Source organism: Manis javanica, chromosome 8, assembly GCF_040802235.1.
Source record: "Manis javanica isolate MJ-LG chromosome 8, MJ_LKY, whole genome shotgun sequence".
Classification (NCBI taxonomy): Eukaryota; Metazoa; Chordata; class Mammalia; order Pholidota; family Manidae; genus Manis; species Manis javanica.
Window position 1 is genome coordinate 108,388,297 of NC_133163.1, and position 18,917 is coordinate 108,407,213.

The window sequence follows — 18,917 nt, forward strand, 5'->3', positions numbered from 1 at the left end:
TAATTTTTGTCTTTGTTTTTGAAGTTCAGCCGGTCATTTAAAAAGCTTAAATGAGTAATGACATTCCCTTTGCTTCAGATTCTCTAGCATGGAAGTATGCAAAAAATGGTTACAGAGGTAACAGAATTATCTTCTTTCGGAAAGGGGTGGAATAGCATACAACATCCCTCTTAGAGACTTACTTTCTCATATCTTCCTCTTCTTGATGGCCTACAATGATCTCCTTTAGTCTGGTCTAGTATTACCATATGTCCTGGACTCTTTGAACCTTAGGGAGAAAAAAATTAGATAAACAAATGTCTAAAAAAGATCTCACTAAAAAAGAAAATAAAGTAAAAAATGCTGAATTCTTAGCCAGATATTCATAAACTAATGAAATAAAAAACCTACTTATTCTATGAGAACTTATATGCAAAGTTTAAAAAATAGCTCAGTCCACTAACATAAATACCTGTAGTGATATAAAAAAAATCCCAACTCAATTATACAGTGATACATTAATGACTGCTTTAAGTCAGTCCAGATTTAATTTAAACTATTTAAGATACTTTTAGCAACCTCCTATGTAGATGACAACCTAAAAATTACAGTCTGCAGGGGCTTAGCTGGAAGAACACATTTGTTTCCCAAGAACAGAAAAGGAGAGGCAATTAGTTCCATTAGACCTCCTTTTCTACAACGGTGACATTTAACAACAAAATTTAAATATTTATCTGAATCATAATCTCAAGTTTTCCCTTCCACTATAAAAATTAAGTTATAGAATGCATTGAAAGGGATTGAGAAGAAAGATACATAGCATACTTATTCGCTTCTTTTCTTCATTTTTTTTAATCGATTCTGAAGTTTGGCCACTTGATCCATTATCATTCTTCTCATCTTTACCTTCTATTTTCTTAGTATCCTTGTTTTCTTTTTTTTCAGATTTCTCAGATGACCTTTTCTCTTCTTTTTTGACAGAGGCTTGTGTCCTAACCATACCACCCGCACAAGAAATGAACAGAACAAATTTACCAAATGAACCTTCATCAATTTACCAAAAAAGTCTATGTGCTTATCAAAAAAATAAATCCTTACTTGCTACTTCTATCACTCATATTTTTTTTGTCTCCAGAACTTCTTGAACTACTCTTCTCATCGTTTTCTTTCTTCAATTCTTTCTTAGAAGGATCACCTTTAACCTGAAAGGTTTAAACAGAAAAAAAATCTATTAAGTTTTGAAGTAACATTTTTATCATATAGAGAGAATGTTGATGATTAAAATTTGGAAAACATACAAGTAAAAAAGTAAAAACGAATACATAAAAACAAAAATCATTTCCTAGTTATTCTCCCTACCAGTGCAACACTTTAAATTGAGAATTACTAGCCTTCAAAGTGCCCTCCCTTTTGCAAACATCTGTGCAAGCTTACTTTTTCAACAGAAATCAGCTGTCCATGCAGCTCAGTACGATGAAGATGTGCAATACACCTGGACACCTCTGTGCTTGAAGACATAGTTACAATGCCATAACACTTTGCTCCAGGACTTCGAGCATTTGTAACTACCTTTGCACTCAGAACCTATAAAATAAGATTATACTTCAGGAAGTTTTACAACTACATACATTTCTGAACAGATGAAACTTTAAAACCGAGACTATTCAAATTAAAAGATATATTCAGGATAAAGGATAAACTTAGATATACATTATTGTGTTTTTTATCCTTGTGATCACCATCTACCTTGCCTGTAAGTACTTAGTAAATATACAGGGGACAATTTAAAGTGTCAAAAAGCAATTTAACCTACGTTAAGTTTTTTTTCTTTTTAATTTTTAAAAATACATAGCCAAAACACAATTAGTCACAACTGAAGTAATGGCACAATTAACAAAAGCAACAAAATAATATCCTCAATTACATTTGGGCCAAAATTTCCCTATCATTGACCTAAACTGAATCTCTTAAGAGTAAAAAAAAAAAATAGTAAGTTTATAGAAAGTTTCTAGATGAGTGTTAACACTGTTACAATGAGTCACTATCAGACACTTCACAAAATGAGTAAAGAATCAGCCACATTTAAAAAAGCCCTAAAAATATACCCTAAAAAAATATACTCTAATAAGATACACTTTCCATATATACGTGCTTTTAAAATTTATACCAATAAAAAAGTGACAAATAATTTCAGTTCTAAAAATGAATAGTTAAGAGAAACAAGGCAGGGATGGGTAAGTGAGAAGAAAAGTGAGAGAGAACAACCTAGTGCTAAACAGAGAGAAACACAGACATGATGCCAGGACGAGGTAAACAGGGAATTCAGGAGGTTATATGAGGTGGGTGACTGGAAATTATCAGCTTTTATCTTCACTTTAGGTAATAAGGCTGACTTGCCCCAACAGCAGTTTAATTTTTAAGCCCACGGTCTTGTTATCAAGTACATAGTACCCTTAGTTGTTGTCCTAATATATGCCAACATTAAAACATTTTTTTTAATCTCTAACAATAAATTATTGAAAAAATAACAAAAAATATATATATTGCAGCTGATCATGGAACTACAATTCTCCGTGTTCTGAATCTGACATCTACTAGAACTCCCTAATGCTCAGGCACCTTTCTAATTTGAAAACAAAACAAAACAAAACTCCTAAAACCAACAGGACAGATTTTTTTAACATTCATTAATAGCTATTTATCAATATTGGTCATTAACTTAATAAATATTTGAAAGCCTGCCATACAAAGTATGGTAGGTAAGTCCTGCTATCAAAGAGCTTACAATGCAGGTTATTATTATCTGATGTATATTGAAACTAAAATATAAAGTAGAAAATAGTCAGTGAGCTAACAGATACAGATCAACTGCAATTCAAATCAATAGCTGTTAACTGAATATTCATTTAGTTACTGCCCATTCTTCTCATAGTTAAGTCTCCCCAATATGCCACAATGAAGCAACCACAGTAAAGCCTCCCCTCTTGCCCTTCTGGCACACTGCACTCTTCCTTCACATTTAGGATTAAATATATTCTTATCAGGTTTACATTTTTCTCCACTGTCCTGGAATCTGTAGGAGGAAGGGTACACAATGGTTTTGGTTATGTTTTGTTTCCAATTCTATATCCTAATGCCTAATAGTAGTCTACTAATTTTAGGTCCTAGAAAGATAATGATGAACGGGATGAATTAAACTCACAGCTTGGCTTAAATGGGCTTACAATATGAGCTTTAATACAAAGATCCTGAGAGTGAGATTATATGATGAAACTGTCCATTATCACAGAACTAGGTAACTATGCCTATAGTAGAGCTAAAAGAAAAAAGAAATTAGAAGATTTTATATAATACTACTTTGAATACAATCCTTGCTTCAAACAGATAAAAAGTTAAAAAGAATGTACCTTTCCATATTTGCCAAAGAGGTTCTTCAAATCAGCAGCTTTGGTATTAGAAGAAAGTCCACTAACCCAGATATTTTTAGTTGAGCTTCCACTGCTACCACTAGTACTACTTGTACTTCCTAGAATAGATTTAATATCAGACATTCAATTATCTCAATTGGAATTTGTTCTTTTTACAAAATTATTAGGGCCATATTCTTCCAAAATTTTAAAATCCTCTCATTTAATTTTGGTAATACAACCTTACTGTATCAAAAATCCTATAGCTTTGTTATTATTAAAATGAAACACAGTAATAGACAACACAACTAGTGAGGAGACAAGTCTGCACATCTGTATACTTCCTACCACATGAGTTTTATGCCAAAAGTGGGTAAGACATCAATTACGTGTCTTGGACTTCCCCTATAAAGTTTAATAATTTATACTCTACTACTACACTGAATACAGACGACCAGGGAACAAGCATCTAGGAATAGCCAGACTGCTTAATTACCTACATCTGTTGTGGGCTTTGGATCCTGAGGAGTTGGGGGTGCAAGAGGAAAAAGTCAAAGCAAGGGATAAATTGCTTTCAAGAACTTAAATGCTTAGTAACAAACACTAATAATCCAGCTCATCTTCACTCTCTATTAGAGAAAGAGTAAAAGAAAATAGGAATTATATGCAGCTGGATAATACTGGGTTTAATAAATAAAATCAATCCTCTAAAAAAAAAGATTAGTTATAAGAATAAGATCAGAGACCCTGAAACCCTTTCTATTAGGTAAATGGTTATATGAATCATTTCTGTACTATTTCCATATATAAATTATGGTTTCATATATAAAGATGCCATTTCTTAGACTATAGGCCTAGCCAGTCACCCCTCAATGCTTTTCTTCAAATATGCCCTTATAAAAGGGGAATTTTCATTTATTTGACTTAATTTGAAAAACAGTTCTTACCCACTTTAAGAGAAACAATATATAAACAATTAAAAGTAAAAATGTTATAACCTCATTATATGTAAAAAGAGCAAAATTTTTAATGCTTTAAAAAATTACATGCCACAAGTTTTAGTTGAAAGATTACTGTCTGTGTAGACATACAAGGAAACACATACATGACTCAAATATTTTTAATATTAATGGATGCTCCATTTCTGTTCTTAAGAAAAGCATTTATCAAAGGATCCTGTTTTATCTAATGAAATGCTAATTAGAAATATGTGTATCTTTTTTGTTACCAGTAACATTTGGGCCCAGGTAATTCTCTAATTACAGAAAAATAAATTTTAGTAATGGGAAAAACTAACATTTAACCAAGACTACTAAGCTTCTATATTTAAAAGATACTACTTAAAAATTTTATATCTAATCCATTAACCAAAACTCTAAGGGATGTGAGTTTTACAATTGTCAATTACTAAATCAGTCACTAAAATTTCCAACTCTTGAAATATACCAATAGAATACACTAAATAAACTGTAGGGAACATGTAACACCCCCTTTGTAGGCACTCAAGAGGATTTTGCAGTTCCTGAATAGTGTTATTTTCCCTTAAAATGCTCTTTCAGAAAACAAAAAGTATTTTCAAGTTGACAGCATGTGTACAAGAGGAAACTACAGTTCACAGTCATGAAACAACCGGAGCATCAAATGTTGCACCTTTAAGCTTGCAAGAATTTAAAACAAAACTACTTTCCTACATAAGCCTCCCATCAACCCAAAATAAATCCAGTTAGGAAGTAAATTCTGAAGAATTAAGATACTATATACTGGCTATGTTAATAGAAATGTAGTACCCTAATTTAAAGAATAAAAAAAGCAAAACCAAATGTTAGAGACTGATTTTCTTTTAAATACTAGATTCCACAAGTATACACAAGTATATTTTATAGCACATTTCTTACTAGACAGAACAGGGAACAGGTTGTGGTAGTCTGTAGGGATTAAAAATGACTGCAACTAAAGATAAAATACTTCTGAAATTATAATGTTAGAAAATACCTATTCAATACAGTTGCTTAGAACACAATGTCAAAAATGCCTACCAAATGGGTTTTAGCATACTCATACCAGTTTACAAATAATTAAAGTAATTATAAGTAATCAAAGATTAATGCTTCAATTACACAGAGAGTTTGTTATAATCTAACTCCATAGTTTACACAAAGGCCATCCAAAATTTTGAGTGTTTCAATTTTTAAGGACTAAAAGTCACAGGAAACCCTAGGTAAATTATGTTTTAATGAAAATATGCAATTCACCACTGAAATCGAAAAAAAATCCATTACCTTTGTCATCTTTGGATGATGCCTTGCTGTCTTTAGATTCCTTTGAAGAGCTAAAGAAGCAAATCACCAGAAGAAAATTGAAAACAAAAAACAAAAAACAAAAATCGAACAGCTTGATATTGACTATATTTCAAACTAGTGCTATTCATACAAATTAACAAATCCAAAGGCCTAGATTAGGTTATTTGAACAAATGATTCCCTTAGGATTCTTGCACTGATTTTCCCCAAGATGCCTGAAGATCTAGATTTTCTGACAATTCTATTCAGTGGATATATGGCCATCTTCTCCAGATTTCAGGACTGGGACTTGACTTCATTTTGTGTTCTTAGGACTGATAGTTGTTCATTAACCATCATCACAAGGATTTTTAAAAATAAAACACAAAAAAATTGTCAATTTGAAAAAAAAAAACAAAAAAAAAACAAATATATGCTGACAATTCGACAATGCAATCAGTAGGACACATTGCATATTATGAAGATCTTGAAATTTTTTTTTAAGTAACTTATGACGGTCAAAAGTATTATAGGCAGGATCATAAGTACTAATTACTGTACATGGTCTTGAAGCCACCCCCTTAATGTAGAGTGATCTTATTGAATGCTGGAATTCAGTATCGTAAAGAACTGACATAGAAAAACAAACCTCTTTGCTTGACCAGAGGCCCCAGTAGACGAGGGCCCTTTCTTCAAAGTATCCTTTTCTTTGTCTCCAGATTCTGCTTTCTTAGAACTTTCTCTGGCTTCCTTCTCGACAGGATCACCCTTCACGCAGTCTTCCTTCTTACCATCTTTATGGTTCGCATTCATCTCATAATCCTTGATTTCCTTCTCCGGGCTCTGTACAATGGCGTCCTGCCCATCTTTTGGCTTACTTGCTTCGGAATCTGTAATTTTCACATTTTTACCTGTTTCTAGGAGGTCATCACCATCAAAATCCAGAGTGATGGCATCTTCAGCCTGGATTGTGACCGAGATGTTGTCATCCTCAGCTTCTTTGACAGTCGCATTAGCTTCCATCTCTTCATGAGCTGTGTGATCAGCCTCAGCTAGGTTCCCTTCTGAAGGAAGAGGTTTAGATACTTCTTGTGTACCATCACCAGAACCTGCTATATCTAAGAGGATTTAACAGGAATAAATATGGCAAAACAAGAAGTTTAAACAATTTCATATTCATAAGCTAGAATAGGACCTAGAAAATATAAAGCCAGTTATTAGCACTGATGGAAGGTTAGGGGAAAAAAAACACAAGGGTATTAACTAACATAAACAATCCTCTACCCAGGATCACTTATTCTTCATGGAAAAAATGATCTCTACATACAAATACCAAACTATGAAAGTGACGAAATGGTTCCATCCTGAGAATACCAGCTCTTCATTTCTGGTTAAAAGTTAATGGCGTATGGAAGATTTTTTTCCTCCATGAGAGAGTGACCAATGTGCAGATTTATTATTCAATTGTTCGAATCATTTGGGATTTGACCTTGTGACCTTCAGAACTCCCACGGTGACATCTTGAGAAGTCAGTCTGAAGATGTCAATCAGTCTTCAGAGTATTTCAGGGCCCCATCTTTTTCGCTCTTCTTACGCATTTCTTGGGTAGTCCAGATCGTATGACAAACTGCTACAGAGGGCTCCAACGATGGGCTGCTCCATAATGTTCAGGAAATTGGTTATTTCCAGTCTTCATCCTGTCCAGTCAGTCCCGCAATTACCATTTTCAAGGATATCTTGCATTCCCCCAAAATAGAAAGGCTTCAGGCATGTGAGATTTTCAGTCAGTAGTTTTACTTCACCATTGCTTCTGGGCTTTTTCTTCTGCCTGGCGTAGAACCCTGCTCCTCCATGTCCTTTCTAGTCCAAAGTAGGATCCTTTGACTTCTGTCCAAGAACTCGTCCATAACCTCGTACTGACCACATGTATTTCTACTGATGTCCCTGTAACTGTATTGGATGAGACAGTGCTCCTACTACTAAAAACTGTCAGACCAGGTGAAAGTTTCTCTAAGCAGCAAACAGTCTCCTGGTCACCCACCATTTTTAGGACTAGTTGTAAAATTAATTATCCATATACACTAGGACTCCAGTAAGCACGTATGAGTTACTGCAGTGCCAGTCTTAAGGATGTAACCAACTTACCGTACACTGGAAGTTATTTTACAAAATAAAATTAAAATTGGGTTAAATGAGGCATTGTCCACTACAGTGAATGATATGTACCATTAAGTCAGAACATATCTTGTGTTAAAAAGAAAATTAAAACCAATGGAAAAATAAAATCAAGATGCTCACTTAATTTACTAAATTGATAAAGCTGAAAATAAACTCATTTCAAAAATAAGATTTTAAATAAGGAATGCCGTATTTTTTAATTATTTACTGTTTTTCTAAATGTCAGCAATTTATTAGCTCTACTTAGCATCAAACATACCTTTCTCATTTTCTTCTTCATCACCATCCTGAAATTCAAAGAATAGTCAAATGTAAAATGAATTTACTTAAAACTGGATTTAATAATAGTATAAAGTCCATCAAGTTAAACTGGTGTATAATTTAGTAGTATTAATTAAGGATACCTATCACTTATGAACATGGGATATTGCAATCAGAACCAGAACCCATTTAGAAAAATGTGGCATGTCTGGTATGCATATGTTAGATAGGAAAACAGGCAAATCTATCAATGACTAGATCAACAATGAACTGAATTACTTAGTTTCAGTATTCAAAACAGGCTTATACAACCCAAATCTTACTCGTAACAAAGAACTGCCAATGAAAAAACTGACCTGTTTATTTCATGTGCCTTAACTCAGTTCAAAGGCACTCTTAGGGTATACTATTCAAAATAGTACCAGAAAGTATAACCTGAAGACATACACTTTCAAGGGCTTAAATGCATCTTAATAAACAAAACAAAACAAACAAAAAACACTCTATTTTTAGGCATCTTAGAAGAAAGAAGAATGACTATAAGTATCAATATTATTCATTCTTTTTATCTGTTAAAAATGAATTCATAGCTGTCACATATTCACTGTGGTCAGCCACTTTAAAAATAGTATTTGTGCCATAGGTAAGCAAAATAAGTAACACATTTTTAAAAAATGGACTGATTTCAATTTTAAAATATGTGATATTTTCACCTACTCTAAAATTAATCATGGGCTTGCATGAAAACAGGAATACTGCAAAGGGAAAAAAATCTTTATTTACTCTACCAAGCAAATACTGCAAAAATCACTAAAGTAATCGTACCAAGGCAAAACCAACATGTTCCCAAATTCAAGATCATAACAAACAAGCAAAGTAATAATCATTATAATATGAGCAACAGAAAATATTAAGAGATGTCTCCATTTACAATCCTTAAAATAAAAGCTGAGTGGAAGTAAATCATTTTCAGTCAAGGTGGTGTGAAAGTACTACACACAAAGCTTCAGAGTGTGGTTCTCCAACTTTGAATCCCCTGGAGGGCTTGTTAAAACAGATCGTTGAAGCACCAACCCCACAGTTTCTAATTTGGGTTTGAAGTGGGGCTGGAGAATTTGCATCTCTAAGAAGTTTCCATGCCATTGTCCAGGAACTGCACTATTAGAACCAGTGCCTTACAGTGACAGCCTAGCAGTACAAGAAGACTTAAAACAAAATTTAATTGTAAACAAAACTTTAAATGGTAATTTATCTTATAACACAATTTTAGATTTGCATAAAAGCATGCATTTCTTAAAAATACCAAATATTTTACCATATGTTCAAAATTAGATTTGGTTATCAACTGTATTTCTAAGAAATCACCTTAAATAATTTTTCAACTTTAAGCTAACATATTAAATGCCCCAACTAGGGAATGACTAATTGTTTTACACACTAAAGTAACATGAAGAAAATTAAAAAAACTGAAAACAACTAAGCCACAAGGTTAGGAAGTACAATACTTCAAAACAAATAGATTATTGATTGATAGCAATGTGAATCCTATTATTAATAAGCTCAGTATACTGTGTTCTAATAATCTCTTAATTGTTGTAACTGGATTGTTGTATGGGAACAAATTATTGTACACAAATTTGGTTTTATTTGTTGTGTCTAATCTGCAACATCTGAAAGAGGAAGAGAAATTTCTTTAACTTGGGTGTAGCAGTAGACTGAGGCAGCAAAAAACAGGATGAGTTATTCTGCAATTACTAATAACATTTTCTTCCAAACTCTTCTAATTTAATAATTTATCTTGGAGGGCTAAGTAAGCTGGACTACTTAAGGGCAGAACCAATGAACTTAAAGAATTCAACTTTCTCTTCTTTATCTACCTGGGATGCCAACATCACACCATTTCCAAGTTACTCTTTTAGATTCAACATTGACAAGTACAAGAAAAAAAAGGCAAATTATTTGGTTTTAAAAAGTAAAATTGTAAAAATATTGTGATGTAAAAAACAAAATCCTTTCCAGTATACTTATTACCAATTAAAAATGTTTCTTTCTTGCTGCTAAAATAACTGATAGGGTTTACCTTACTTTGCTGAAGAGTGTTTAGGTATTCATCCTAATTATTCAATATGTCTCTTCTAGAGGGTTTCATAACTTTTGGTGTGTTTCTCAAAACAGTGGCAATCCTAGCCTTATTACCTCTACTTATATGCCGCAAGAAGAAAAGTTTGTCCGAGCTTCTAGAAAACAAAAGCACTTACAGTATAGGGGAAGCACAGAAACAAGCACGAGTAGTAGGAAGCACGAGCCCCATACCAAGGGCACATCTGCTGTGCTGTGCAGGGCGTGTTACTACCGTCAGGCCACAGGCTCTAACTAAGCCTGACAACCCCGGCAATATGCAAACAAACCCAGAAAGACCAGGAAGACAATGGGAAACGTTTCCTGTCTAGCTGATACACATACACAAACATGACATGTACCTTATCTGAAAAGTTTTCCTCCACTGAAAACACACTTTTTTTTTTTTCAGAATGAGGAATATAGTTAACAACATAAAGCAACCTTTTATATTAACTATTTTTTAGTTTATCTTGAAAAAATATATTTTATATACAAAAGTGAAGCAAATATTCTCTAAGGTAAGTATTCATGTTGTTTATCTCTGTAGTGGCATCTATAACCCTTAGTCAAATGCCAAAGCCATATACAAAGCTTCTCAATTTATTTTTATTTCCTCCTAGGGGCTGCCATGATTAGTAAGAGACAAAGACAGGCCTAAAACCCACTTTTCAGTTAACAAATTATTTACTATACATCCATTCTACTACCTTCCCACAGATTAACCTTGTGACACATGTACATACATGGGCTATGTAAATAAGCCCTCTTTTGAAAGGAAGGCCTCTTTTCCCCTGACTTGTATGTAAACACTATATTCAGCCTGACTGATTAAAAATAAACCTTCAAAATAACCTTAAACCACCAACTGCCTGCTATCTACCTGGCAACATGCAAAAGTTCGTGGGAAATACGTAATACCTGGCACATAATAAGCACTCAGTATTTGTTCATTGAGTTTACTGAATAAATGCAGTATAAGCTGTCATTTTATGAATATAAAGGGCTTAACTGCAGCACTGTGTAAGTACAACAGAATTTAGGAAAAAAAAACATTTACTACTGTGAAATTATTTAATGAAAAGAATACCAGACTAGGAATCATAAGACCTAGGTATTTACCCTGTCATTATCACCAAAACAGTTTTACTCTGTGGTATTGTCACCTATCTAGGTGAGTATTACCTATAAAATAATGTATGTCCTAAATAGAATATAGAGGATTAAAAAAGATAATGGATATAAAAAGTTCTCTGTAAACAACAGAGCACTACGTAAGAAAAAGTTATTCTAGGAAGCTTTATGGAGGAGATAGATATAGGCTTTGAGAGGTATAAAGGCTTCATATAACACTAAAAGGGAAGGCCCTTCAAGTTAGTGAAACTTTAGGGGCAAAGACAAATAGAAAAAGGTATATACATGATGAGATCATAAAAGACTGAAGATCTTGAGACTAGAGTACATTTTTAAGAATTAAAACATCAGCAAATAAACATTTTTGAGAAAAATTTCCTAAAAACTCTTAAGTAACTGGTATCTTCAAGTTAGTAAAATACTACTACAAATAACCACTAATTGCCCATGAACTATGTGCCAGGTTCTATGATTAATCCTCACATAAATCTAGCAGGTAGGAATTACCATGTTCTAGATATAGGTATTGACTAAGACAACCTGCCCAAAGTTACACATTGTTAGCAACTTACAGAAGTAGAATTTGAACTGAATTCTATCTAGTATGGCAGAGGCTAACACCTAAATGCTAAAGATTTAGGCCCCAAGAAATGCCTGAAGACTGGTCTTAAATAAATACATCCCTACACAAATATATTGCCTATGTGCTCATATTTTTTAATGAGCAAGGAAAAGAAGGATAAATTGTGAATTTAAAAATGTTTGTCAGTATGGAAATGGGTAAAGGAAACTTTAATAAAAAAGCCATACTGAAATACTGAAAATAAAATGAAACAAGTCATCCTAAACATGTATTAGTTGGTGATATAACTATACAGAGCAGAACCAGTCTAAAACACAGCAGTTTGTTAAGACAGATATCACTAGGAGGAAAAAAATCTTAAATTATTTTTGTAATCACGTAGTAGCCCCACAGTGTTGGTACTACTATTCTCAGACTGTTCTGTGTGCTGTGAGATAAAGGAATTGATTAACCTAGAAGCATGCCTATAAACTAAAAAATCTATTTTATCTTAAAAGTAAAAGCAAACGAAACACACACACACAGTAGCACTATACACTGAAAAGGCCTAGATACATGAACAACCCAGTAGCAATCCCTACTACTGAAATTGTTGTCTTAAAATACCATTTACCACTAAAAGGAAAAAATAGCAAATTACAGGTTTGGAATAAGAAATGGGAACCTCATTATATACCAGAAAACAAGGAAGCAATCCAAGACTATGTTTAAAGCAATCAAAGATCATACTGAAGAGGCTCTCACTGGCTCCAGATGGGACAACTTGAGCCTTAATAAGGTAATAACTACAAAGGGCTGAAATACATAAAATAAATTTAAATCTGTGATTTCAAAATGAAACTAAGAGAGAAAAAAGGGAAAATACAAACTTCAGTCACTACTGGAGATGCTAATGAACCAGCTCATTATTCTGAAAATTGGTAAATAAAAGGAAAAGAAATATATATATGGCTTTCCTTTGTAAACAGCACCACTGGGTTACCAAACAGTAGATAAGAAGTTTCTCTTTCTAGGAACATTCCTTCAAGCTAATAAGGAAGCAATGATAGAATATCACCACTCTGAGCAATGGGGTATGGATCATCAATGATTGGCAGGTACCCTCATGAAGAAGATACAAACAGATATTATGTGTATCCAAGTGGAAGAATACAATACTACGTAGGAAGTACTTGTTTGTGTTGGGGTAGGGGTCTGAGCTGGATAGCAAGCCTCTAAAATCTTATAACCAACTTACCAATTTACAGGAAATACAGTACACAAAGGGGTATGTTGACAGACTCCACAGGAACACCATTAGCAAAATCTAGACTTTGGAAGCTCAACAGCAGAGGTTGGCAAACTATGCCCAATGCCTCTTTTTGTAAATATTTTTTATTGAAATAGTCATGTCCCTTCATTTACCCCCTACCTATGGCTGCTTTCACACAACAGTGAGAGTTGAACAGCTGTAGCACAGACCATATGGCCCATAATAGCTAAGTTATTTTCTACTTGGCCCTTTAAGAAAAACTTTGCCAACCCTTGCTCTATGGGATGAATGACTCAATTTTTTCAAAAAATAAAATAGTTGGGGGAAAAGGATTGAGGGAAAACCTATAGATTCAGAGACACCTAACAGACATTTCAATCAGTCACACTGTATAGATCTTAATCAAATCTAGATTCAAACAAAACCTGTTTTTTTTTAAAAATGAGACAACTGAACATTTGAATACTGTGTATCTGATATTAAAAATGATAATGTCAAAAATAAAAGAGTTCTCTTTTACATACAGAAAATTTTTAAGTGAAATATGATGTCCAGGATTTGTTTCAACAATACAGAAAGGGAAAACTTAAAATAGAGTTATAGATGTGAAACAAGACTGCCTGTGAGTTGATAACAGCTGAAGTTGGGTGATGGTTACTCTATGAAATATTCCTGAATGCACATGGGACAATATTTACATTAAGCATGTTTATAAGCATTTAGATCATGATGGAACCAGAATACATTTATATATGTTTTTAGATGTTCTACTACATGTTATTTAGAGAGAGGAAAAAGGTAATTTTACTTAAAACTTCTCTGAATATGTAACCTCCCTATCTTTTGATACAGTAAGGTAAAACTTATCCCCTGATGAGAAATAAGTAAGTGTTCTCTCATTATCAGGATGGAATGGGAACAGGGCCATCCCGGTCCCATAAAGATTTCTGAAAATCAGAAGAAGGTACCCATTCCTTAAGATATTTTAATTCCATCTAGTTAAATTCTTATAATAAATATAGCGTCTATTAAAGGAATGGGGACCCTAAAATACGATGTCTTAACCAACTCACAACCTGCATAACCGTAGGAGTGGCCCTTGATGGAAATTAAAAGAATTCCTTGATGGAAATTGCAGATAATACAAAGAGCTCAACTCCACCTTTCTGCACATTAGTAATCCAGAGAAGGTAGTCCCCTGATCTGAGAGCTGATCTTCTTCCTCTATTTTTTATAATTCAGAAATTAATGTTACTTGAGGATAGCATGGGAAATGTCTATTATACACTTTCATGTCCTAACATTTCCTTCCTGTATATTCCAAATAATCAGAAACATTTTTCCTAGAAATACTGTTTATATATGTTTTTTGTTTATATGCAGTTTCTCCCCCACTGCAATAAACACAGAGAGACAATATATGGGCTCACCAGCATTTCAAAGGCAAGAGACATGCAGGAAAGAAGGTGTGACCAGAGGCAATCAGCTAAGCATTCCATGAATATGAGCCCCACTATATACTCTAAATAGTACAGTGAGAAAATAACAGATCTGATCACTATTTTTTATAACATGTAGCAGACAGAATTCCTACCTCTATTTAAAAGTATACTATAGAGTGTGATGAACAATGGGTTCTTAAGTACAGATATGAGAAAGCACAGGACAATTAAAAAAAAACACTACAGAAATTAAGCTATGTTTATAGTATCTGTAAACCATGCATTAAAATATACACTATGTATGTTGTATGTACCAAAAGCAAATTTTAACACACAATGCAAGAGCAGTCATTTTCTACACACACATACACATACACACCCCAAATATACCTCGAACAGAGATTCTTATCATTTTCATATTATGCCCATCCTAGGAGTATTAAGATTTATTTAACAAAATCTTAAATAAAACTTTGAAAAGGATATTAGTACTTTTAAATGATTTACTTTATACCAACATTAGAGATAGAAATCAAGGAGAGTGCAGATTTCCCAAAAGACTGGTAACCAGAATTATATTTTACTGAAAGGATGGGCTATTTTTCTTTTTTATTCTGAAAAATTTAGGAACCTTCTTATAATAATTCCCCATTACCTTTGTGGCAATGGAAATTTCAGCTGCCAGTTATAAGTATTTTGTATACACAATATAAGTAACTCAGTAGTAAATTTAAGATAGTTTTATGTATAAGAGAATTATGAAGTCAGAGTAAGAATCCTTTTCCAGGCCCTTCCACCCACATGATCCAATTCATAGGACTAAACATAAACTTACTTGGGCTGTTAGAAAGGTATCATCTTCAACTTCTTGAGCTTCAATTTCCTAAGCAAAAGGGTATACAATAGCTTTGCTTTACAAAATATCTAGGCAACATGAGAATGCTTTTATGCTATAACCAGTTATCATTTGCCTCGTGTCCTGTACAATGTCTATGATACTGTGGGTACTAAGTCAATGCTTAATAGTTCAGACTATATTTTTATGCCAACATAAAAAGTCACTTTGATAAAGAATTAGAAAAATCTTTCTTAAGCCCTTCATTTAGTAGACTGGGTAGAACAGAAGCTTTCTAAGCATGAATACTTAACTGCACTGACTCCCTAATCCACTGATTTTTCGTAAGACATACTAACCTACTTCAAAGCAGAAAAAACGGTCTATTTCATTTAAAGAAAAAAAAAAATTATATGCCTTTAAACTCCCTTAATTTCCCCACTCGTGATAATAACCAAATAAATGAACTTAGTCTTTTATATCTACTGAGATAGCAAAAGAAAAAAAACTACCACCAGGTAATGTTGTCAAGGTCCGAGTGAAGCGGTACACTCAATTTGCAGGGGGTAGAAAACAACTTAAACTTAAATGTCTCAAATTAAAGGAATGGCTATTAGATAAACAGAAAGCAGTTTAATAAATTCTCATATAACAAAGATTATGAAGTCATTATGATATTATGTGAAATATTATATGAATAAACAGCAGCTTATGGCATGATAGCTACTATGTAAAAATATATACAAATGTGAAAGATAATAAAAAATTTAAAAGGTCATCTTAGGTTTTAAGATTGTGTGATTTAAAACTAACTTAAAAAATATATTTTTGGAAAATTCTGAGACTTTCACATTGAACTAGAAAAAAATACTAGTTATTTAGTAATTTATCTGTGCCACGTTTTAAAAAAACTGGCTAAAGACCTGACTTTCGATGTCCTCTTTTTCTATATCTTCTATTGCTTCTGCCTCTATTAATTCGTGAGCTCTCATGTTCTCTTCTGCAGAAAGTAACTCCTTGGAATGCACATTTTCTTCTTCAAGTTCACCAAATTCTTCAGAGTCCTTTAGTTCATCATTTCCATCTTGTTCAGGTGCCTCTTGATTCTCCAATTCACAGTCCTTTTAATGGTAAGAAAATTTGGTACAACTAGAGGCAAAGTAGTGTAGGCTATCCACCAAACGTTGTGGTAATTTACATCTTTAAATGTTTAAAATTTTACCATATTTTGACATTATACCAAAAGACAAAGTCCAATAATTTTACCTTACATATTAACTATAAAAATAGAGGGGTTCTAACACCAAGATCATAGAGAATTTCCAAATCTGAGTTTCCAAATCTCTCACACTGAAATACTCCCTAACTGGACTGCTAATGAAGACTTTATCAAGTTCCAGTTACTTAATATTTACCAAGTCACATCCCAGGAACTGTCCTACAAGATAAGACTTCACAGAAATGACTTGATTTCTCCATATGCCATAGTTTAACTTAAAAACCCTGGCAGTTATATAATACAAAGTTTATTTCTACTTAGTAATATGGATTATCAACTGTTATACCAATATTTGTTCTTGAAAAAAAATGCATGTAATTAACTTGAATGTATTTGTTTTGAAATCTTTCACTATGCCAATTAGCCAGGGGAGCATAGGTTGGGATTATCTCTGTGAAGGAATGTCTGTCTGCCCTTCAAAGTTGACGGATATACAGTACTTCAGAAGAAACAAAGAAAAGCAGCAATCTGCTCAGTTTCCTCTTTAATTGCAGAGAAAGCACTGAAAGCAATGAGCATTCTTTCCTTCTTTCCTATCTTACAGTAAATCTGGCAGATTTAAGAAAAAGTTTCTAAGTTAAAAGGGGAAAAGGGCAGGGCCATGACTATAAATCAACCACAGCTAACTGCAGTGAGAGAATAGACATTTCTAAGGAAGGTGGACAAAGAGAGTGATTGTTTTGGGATGTAGAGTGCTTGGGGAGCAGGGCATCTCTAGAACAGCAGGCTGATGAACCCTCACCGTGTGTGTGGGGAGGGGGTAACACTGGGGATTGAAACTGGAGTAAGTAATTGCATGACAAGAATAGGTGCAAAGAATAAAATCAAGGGAAGTCACCATGGGAACTTCATCTATTCTGAAGTGCCAGCTTTTGATCACTCTCCTCACTTAATAAATGAAAGCAATTCCTATACTATTCATATATCTAAGCAATTGGTGGTATGTACCCAGCACTACTATATACATTCCAAAATGACCAACTCTTGGGACACATGGAATGTAAACCACTTAATTCCTACCAAATACATCACATATGCTGATATTTCCAAAGTGAAAAAGAAATATAAAGAAGAAACCAAAGACATATTTAAACAGATTTTTTTAAAGCTCTTTTGTTCTTCTAGACATTATGACAGGTTAATTTAATGACAACACAAAGGCATCCTTTGTAGCACATGTAAGAGACAGTACTATTATGCTGAAGAGAAGTATATATGTCCTTATAACATTTCAAATTACTAATATTTTCTAATATTTTCATAAATTGAAGAGCTGAAAGCTAGGAATAGAAAAGTTATGGTTTTTTTTTTTGGTAAGTCACAATATTGTTCCAGCTTACAGATAATTTTTGCTTAATCACACACTCACTAGTAAAGACAATTAGAGAAAATAAGAATAAAGGAACAAACCTAAAGGAAGATATACCACACAGATAACAGAATATAGAGACTGAACAGCTCTTACAGGCTCAAACAAGGCTGACCACAGGCATATAATCATCAATTTTAATGGATCTCTGGGCAAATATTTCCTAAAATTATCTGATTTCAGAGTTAACTCCTCAACCAAGCATTTATTTCTCTGTGCCTGCCCCCAAAGTGCAAGGTACAAAGTGTGGAATGTGTGGCATGCTGTGTGGTCTATGTGCAATGTGGGGAAGGTAGAGAGCTAGGCAGTAGAAGAGATAGACAGGTGAACAGACATGAGCTGACTTCATGATGAGCACACAGACAGCCTGACATGTTATGAAAATATGGACTAAATGTACACAGAAAATGGGAGTCTATGGGGTATAAATGTACGTGATTTAAGAACTATGCTCATTTAATCATTCCTGCAAATGCCATACTACTCAAGACCTAACAATCAGTAAGTAGCAGATCATGTTTCACTGACAGGAAAATAAAACAAAAACCCTAACTACAATGAAAAACAAGAGTATACAGAAGTGTCGTAACTCCAATTAAAATTATATAAAGACCTGGCTTATTTAAAGGGCAAAACAAACAAACTTCTTAATTTGATCTTTAGCAAGTAATAACACATTGGCAATTTTTTCTCTCCATTTTAAGGACTACATTAATCTAAGTTCTATACAAAATGCAATGGGCAGATGAAAAATAAATTATCAGTATCCTTCACTGTAGTACCATGGCCAGGAACTAGCATA

General features: G+C 33.4%; 1 protein-coding gene across 4 annotated transcripts in view; it reads right to left on the bottom strand.

Moving 5' to 3' along the window:
* Positions 1-18,917, bottom strand: part of SLTM (SAFB like transcription modulator) — a 41,490-nt gene that overhangs the window by 9,808 nt on the left and 12,765 nt on the right. For 2 of the 4 annotated variants that reach the window (XM_017669419.3, XM_017669420.3), the window contains exons 4-13: positions 16,391-16,588; positions 15,468-15,515; positions 8,102-8,129; positions 6,314-6,728; positions 5,666-5,715; positions 3,387-3,505; positions 1,414-1,563; positions 1,078-1,181; positions 805-971; positions 183-268 (exon numbers count right to left, since the gene is read on the bottom strand). In XM_017669419.3, the coding sequence (XP_017524908.1) occupies positions 183-268; positions 805-971; positions 1,078-1,181; positions 1,414-1,563; positions 3,387-3,505; positions 5,666-5,715; positions 6,314-6,728; positions 8,102-8,129; positions 15,468-15,515; positions 16,391-16,588 (1,365 nt within the window). Of the gene's footprint in view, positions 1-182; positions 269-804; positions 972-1,077; positions 1,182-1,413; positions 1,564-3,386; positions 3,506-5,665; positions 5,716-6,313; positions 6,783-8,101; positions 8,130-15,467; positions 15,516-16,390; positions 16,589-18,917 lie in introns of all 4 variants that reach the window. The other 2 variants (XM_017669417.3, XM_017669418.3) reach the window with 1 other exon arrangement.